Source organism: Chlorocebus sabaeus, chromosome 6 (assembly GCF_047675955.1).
Source record: "Chlorocebus sabaeus isolate Y175 chromosome 6, mChlSab1.0.hap1, whole genome shotgun sequence".
NCBI classification, from domain to species: Eukaryota; Metazoa; Chordata; class Mammalia; order Primates; family Cercopithecidae; genus Chlorocebus; species Chlorocebus sabaeus.
In genome coordinates, this window is record NC_132909.1 from 6399040 (window position 1) to 6405415 (window position 6376).

The following is a 6376-nucleotide window of genomic DNA, read 5'->3' on the forward strand; positions in this document are numbered from 1 at the left end:
CATTCTGTTTTTAGTAGTGGTATTTCCATTTACAAAATGTGGTAGTTCTTAATCACTGAAAATGTCAAATCCTAAAAAACATAGCATTCCTACACGTGATGTTAACATCATTCTCAAGCAGTTCTTGGCTGAAGACTCGCTAGATGGAGCTGATTTTTCCAAATAGACAATTCTGATGATTCAGATGATTCTGATATTAGTTCTGATTAGAAATAACTCCGAGAACAGCTTTTATATTTTATTTCCACATTGAAAATCAGATTTACTGCAGCCTCAAAGAGCGTATTTATGACAAATTAAATAAGCGCTGGCAGCAAGCTGTACTTCGTTTTTCTAGACAGGAAAAGGGTTAAAATAAACCAGTAAATGTTAAGTGTTTTCCTGAGTTCTGTGAGCCATCCAGCAAATTAATCAAACCTGAGGAGGAGGCCGTGTGAATCCTGATTTATAGCTGGTCTATCAGAGATACAGGTGACAACCTGCTGCTTGCAACTTGCATCTGAAGTTGGGGGCAGGCTTGAACTGAGCACTTAATCTGTAGTATCTGACACTATGTCCAGATACACAGTCTCAGAATTGAATTAAATTGTAGGATGCTGTCTTAGGCTTGTTGGTGCTGCTATAACAAGATAGCTGAGACTGGATAATTTATAAACAACAGAAATTTGTTATAGTTCTGGAGACAGGGAAATCTAAGATCAAAGCACCAGCAGGTTTGGTGTCTGACGAGGTCCCAATTTCTGCTTTCAATGTAGTGTTTTGTCGCTATTTCTCTGGAGGTGAATAATGCTGTGCCCTCATGTGGCAGAAGGCGGAAGAGCAAAAAGGGCCGATCTGTGTGTGAAGCCTCTTTTATTTTTATTATTACTATTATTTTCTTCTTTCTTTAGGTTTTTTTTTTTTTTTTTTTGGATACAGAGTCTCACTTTGTCACCCAGCCTGGAGTGCAGTGGCACCATCATAGCTCACTGCAGTCTCAACCTCTCAACCTCCCAGGCTCAAGCAATCCTGCCTTGGCCACCTGAGTAGCTGGGAATACAGGCATATGCCACCATGCTTGGATAATTTTTGTATTTTTTGTAGAGATGGGGTTTCACCATGTTGCCAAGTCCTGAGCTCAAGTGATCTGCCCACTTTTGCCTCCCAGAGTACTGGAATTACAGGTGTGAGCCACCACACCTGGCCTTTTTTTTTTTTTTTTTAAAGAGACAGGGTCTTGCTGTGTTGCCCAGGCTAGAGTGCAGTGGTGCAATCACAACTCACTGCAGCCTCAAACTCCTGGCCTCAAGCGATCCTCCCACCTCAGCCTTCCAAAGTGCTGGGATTACGTGCATGAGCCACTGTGCCTGGCCAAAGCCTCTTGTGTAAGGGCCTTAATGCCACTCTCAAGGGAGGAGCTCTCATGACTTAATCACTTCCTAAAAGCCCATCTCTTGATACCACTGCATTGGAGAGTAAGTTTCAATGAATTTTGGAGGGCACAAACATTCAAACCATAGCATCTGGCGTTTGGGAGCTTAAATTTTTGGAGGCCGTCTCACCGTTTCCTAATAAGAGTGGCTCACTGTGCCTAAGTTGTTTTTTCAAACAATGTGGTTTATCCTGAACACCTGCTTTCCTCTAGGATTCTGGAGTTTTGGTGTATGTTAGCCAGTAAGCACCTTCATGATCAGCCCCCAATAAAAACCATGGGCACACAATCTCTCTCTAATAAACTTCCTTGGTCTATGGTGTTTCACATGTGTTGTCACAACTTGTGGCTGGAGGAATCAAGTGTATCCTGTGTGACTCCAAAGAGACTGAACTTGAAACTTCTGTCAGGCTTCCTCCAGACTTTGCCACATGTACCTTTTCCCTTTGCTCTGTATGTTTTCACAGCAATCAGTGGTTGCCATGAATATGATTACAAACTGAGTGTTGTGAGTTCACCTAGTGAATCACTGCATCTGGGAGTGGTCTTGAGGGACCCCTGGCACAGCTGCCTGCATTCATTCACCTGTCTGCCGTTTTCCAACAGACTCTCAGGTGTCCTTGACTTGTGGCAGCATCACTCCAGTCTCTGCCTCCATCTTCACACGGCCTTGTCTTTTCCCTGTGTGTTTCTTCTCTGTGTGTCTCAAGATTGTTGGGAAAAAGGCTTGTAGGGTGCCAGTATAAACTGGTCATAAAAATATGGGACAATAAATTGTGGAAAGCCTCAGGAGGCCTCTGAGGAGGAAAGCCGCCTTATTGCCATCACGTTGACCTGCTCTTTTATCTGTAAACACTGTGCTTAAGGAGAAAGACACTCCTTTGAAGCACTGGAATGTGGCCAGATATGCCGGCTGCTAGTTAAGCCCACTCCCATATGACTCTCCACATTCAGAGTGTTGTTTTATTGCCCTGGGATGTAAAGATGTGGAGACACCTGACAAAGGGATGCTTAGATGTATTGCTTGGCCTTGACTTCAGGAGAGTTTAAGCAGCGGAGACAGCATCTGGGCCCGGAGGGAATGTGTCACCAAATGAACTTGATTTTTACTCCACAGATCCTGGCTCCCCAGAAGCAAGAGACTTCAAGTGAAGGAAGGAGGAAGTTCCTGGATGTGGATGTCATCATTTCTGGGAACACTCTTAAATGGAAACTCAGATTTCTTAGCCAAAATTTAGGGAGGATCCAGAAGAAACCAAAGATGAAGCATCCCAGTTCTTGGGTATTTCCTGAAACAGAAGAAAATGACAGAGGCCCAGGTGACTTTTGGTTTGTTTTATTCTTAACTCGATTCCCTGATGGATTTGTGGAAGTCTGAAGAAATCAGTTCCTTTACATTAAAAGTATAAATTGGAAAAAATGAGCTCTGGGGAGAAACAGACTTAGACTGTACCTGTTAACCAGGACAAAGTGGGATCATGAATACATTGCTCACATGACTCACATGTGACCAGTGTTGGAATATAATGTGTGACTCTGCCGAACCCTGTTGGTTACATTAAGTGTCAGCTTGTGTCCAAAATCTTTGGCCACCATCACACCCAGAGAATCATGGTAAGTTACATGATGTGTACTGTTTCTGAGGAGAATGCAGGTCCCTTCCTCAGGGGATGTCAGTATCTCATGGCACTTAAATCTTGGAAAATTTCATTTGATGCTTTTTGCTAGAGGTGACAAGATAGACTTTTTGTCCTTAACAGCTTTCTTCCAAAAGATATACAAGCAAGTTTCATGTGGCTGTTTCTACATGATTCTGAGTCCTCTCTGGGACTATACCAAGCAGAATTTAATGAACACAGTATTTCAGGAGCCCTCAGCACCGTGGCCTATATACCCAACCTTGTTGCAGTCTGTTTATCTGTGAATAAACCTAATTGCCTAAACAATGCAAGGTTTGCTTTCAAAGGTGCTCCTTGAACAGGCCACTAAACTGGTGTTTAAGTACAGATTTGACCATAGGGAGTTGAAAGTTCCCTTTGGCAATGGCTTGGGTTGCTGAGATCCTCAGGGTTTGCTTTAGAATGTCATGTTGTCTCAGAAAATACAGAGCCCTTCCCTGTTTTTAAATCCAGTTGTTAACCTCTCACCTCTTTTAATGCCTTAACTTGAAAAAATTATGCAAATGACTCATTATAGTTTTAAATGTGTATATATTTGGTTTCTATCTCTGGTTCCTGGCACAGAGCTCCTAAAACCTTTAGAATTTCCTGAGTGATAGGAGTGTATTTTGTTCTTCATAACCAGCCCCTTTCAACCATACCTGAGTTTATGGTAATGAGGTGACTCAGGGTGGGCTCCTTTTATAGTAATGAGGTGACCTCAGGATGGGGCTGGTTGCCAGAAAGACCAAGCCTTGATTACAGACTTGGGACTTTCAGTCCCACCCCTGAACTCCAGATTCTGTCACCAATGGTTGATTATTTCTTTCTTTTTTTTTTTTTTTGAGACAGAGTCTCGCTCTGTCACCAGGCTGGAGTGCAGTGGCACAATCTCGGCTCACTGCATCCGCCACCCCCCTGGGTTCAAGCAATTCTCCTGCCTCAGCCTCCTGAGTAGCTGGGACTACAGGTGCGCACCACCACACCCAGCTACCTTTTTTTTTTTTTTAAAGTAGAGACAGGGTTTCACTATGTTGGCCAGGATGGTCTCGATCTCTTGACCTCATGATCCACCTGCCTCGGCCTCCCGAAGTGTTGGGATTACAGGCATGAGCCACCATGCCCAGCCATGGTTGATGATTTAATCATGCCCACATCGTAGAATCTCCATAAAAACCCCCATGGGGTTTGGAGATCACATGTGGAAGTGGGGGGTGGGGGAAGGGTGCGCTGCAATTCCACAGGAACAGAGGCTTCTGTGCTTGGCACCCTTTGGACCTTGACTTCTGTACCTCTTCACCTGGCTGTCATTTGTATCCTAGATAATAAACTGTAATTGTGTGACATTTTCCTGAGTTCTGTGAGTCATTCTAGCAAATTATCGAACCTGAGCAGGAAGGTTGTGGCAGCCCCCAGTTGTGGTCAAGTTGGACAGAAGTGCGATAATGTGGGGACCCCAGAGTGGCACATGATGTAAGGGCAGTCTTGTGGCACCGAGCCCTTAAACTTGCAGAGTCTGATGATAACCCTCAGTGGTTAGTGTTAGCATAGGATCGAACTCTAGGATACCCAGTTGGCATCAGAGAATCAAAGGGTTGGAGAAGTGTTGCTGGAAAAGACACTGTGTATTTGGTATCAGAAAGAACCACAGATTCATCGATAGTTTTTGTTTGTTTGTTTGTTTGAGATACAGTCTTACTTTGTTGCCCAGGCTGGAGTGTAGTCGCGTGATCTCTGCTCACTGCAACCTCTGCCTCCTGGGTTCAAGCGATTCTCATGCTTCATCTAGGCGCCACCATGCCCAACTAATTTTTGTATTTTTAGTAGAGACCAGGTTTCATCATGTTGGCCAGGCTGGTCTCAGATTCCTGACCGCAGGTGATCCACCCGCCTTCGCCTCCCAAAGTGCTGGGTTTACAGGCATGAGACACCACGCCTGACCTCATGGATAGATTTTTTTTTGGAGATGGAGTCTTGCTCTGTCACCTAGGCTGGAGTGCAGTGGCGCGATCTCGGCTCACTGTAAGCTCCGCCTCCTGGGTTTATGCCATTCTCCTGCCTCAGCCTCTCCGAGTAGCTGGGACTACAGGCACTCGCCACCACGTCCGGCTAATTTTTTCGCATTTTTCAGTACAGATGGGGTTTCACCATGTTAGCCAGCATGGTCTCGATCTCTTGACCTCGTGATCCCCCTGCCTCGGCCTCCCAAAGTGCTGGGATTACAGGCGTGAGCTACCGCGCCCGGCCATGGATAGATTTTTCAATGTGAAAGACTCAAATTAAATAGTACACATAGTGAGAAAACAAAGTTCCCCCTCTATATACTTTTTTCCCTAATTCCCTAGTATGTCATTAACAAATGCTTGTCTTCCTGTTCTAGGGATTTACCTGTGAGGACATCTATGTCTGCATGTGTGTGTATGTGTGCGTACACATGCGTTTGTATACATATGCATGTATCTATACATGTCAGTGCTTACATGTATGATGGCTTATTTTTTATGGCCACTGCATAGTTTATTTGTTGTTTTGCTAAATATCATGGTATAGTTCACATAAAGGGAATCATGCTAGATTATTCTGCTCATACTATATGACTATAGCATATAGTTCAGGGTTGCAAGTAGGTGCTGATAAACACTGCAGATGTTCTTATGTTAGCAAGAGGATTTAATGGTTGCATATTACAGAAACTTACGATTTGTTGGATTAATGGATGGCTGCATGGTTATCATAAAATATAGAATATTTTACTATGACTTTGCTTCTGTCACAGTATATTGAAAGAACTAGGAATACAGTTTATTTGTGAACATGCTGAGTTTGTACTGCAAGGGTCCACTTATATCCAAGCTTGAATCAAAAATATAATATTCTCAGGATGTACAACTCACTTATACAGAGTGCCATAAGCAGATTCCAGCAGGCCAACTGTGGGTCATGAGTATGCACAGTTTCAGTATATGCGGGGCATCCTGAAACCATTCCATTGGGTATACCAAGGGACAACTCTACAGGTGCAACTTATATGGTGAAAATGGGCAGAACAACTTCATATTTCTTCCATGCCAATAAAAGAGAAACACTTCATATTAAGCAGGACTGTGTTATTACAGGAATCACTGACCCTGAGGGATGTGGCTGTGGACTTCACCTGGGAGGAGTGGCAGCTCCTGGGCCCTGCTCAGAAGCATCTGTACCGGGATGTGATGTTGGAGAACTACGGCAACCTTGTGTCAGTGGGTGAGGACAGCTGCCCTGTGTCACTCAGAGGGTGCCCAGTCAGTGGCCTTTGCTTTCTTAGCTT

The 6376-nt window shown here is 44.1% G+C and overlaps 1 protein-coding gene across 6 annotated transcripts in view; it reads left to right on the top strand.

The window, feature by feature from the left end:
- ZNF649 (zinc finger protein 649) overlaps window positions 1-6376 on the top strand; it is a 35403-nt gene that overhangs the window by 22446 nt on the left and 6581 nt on the right. For 5 of the 6 annotated variants that reach the window (XM_037991419.2, XM_037991417.2, XM_007997822.3 and 2 more), the window contains 2 exons: window positions 2529-2730; window positions 6186-6312. In XM_037991419.2, coding sequence (XP_037847347.1) covers window positions 2716-2730; window positions 6186-6312 — 142 coding nt within the window. In that variant the 5' untranslated portion in view covers window positions 2529-2715. Of the gene's footprint in view, window positions 1-2528; window positions 3026-6185; window positions 6313-6376 lie in introns of all 6 variants that reach the window. The other variant, XM_007997823.3, reaches the window with a different exon arrangement.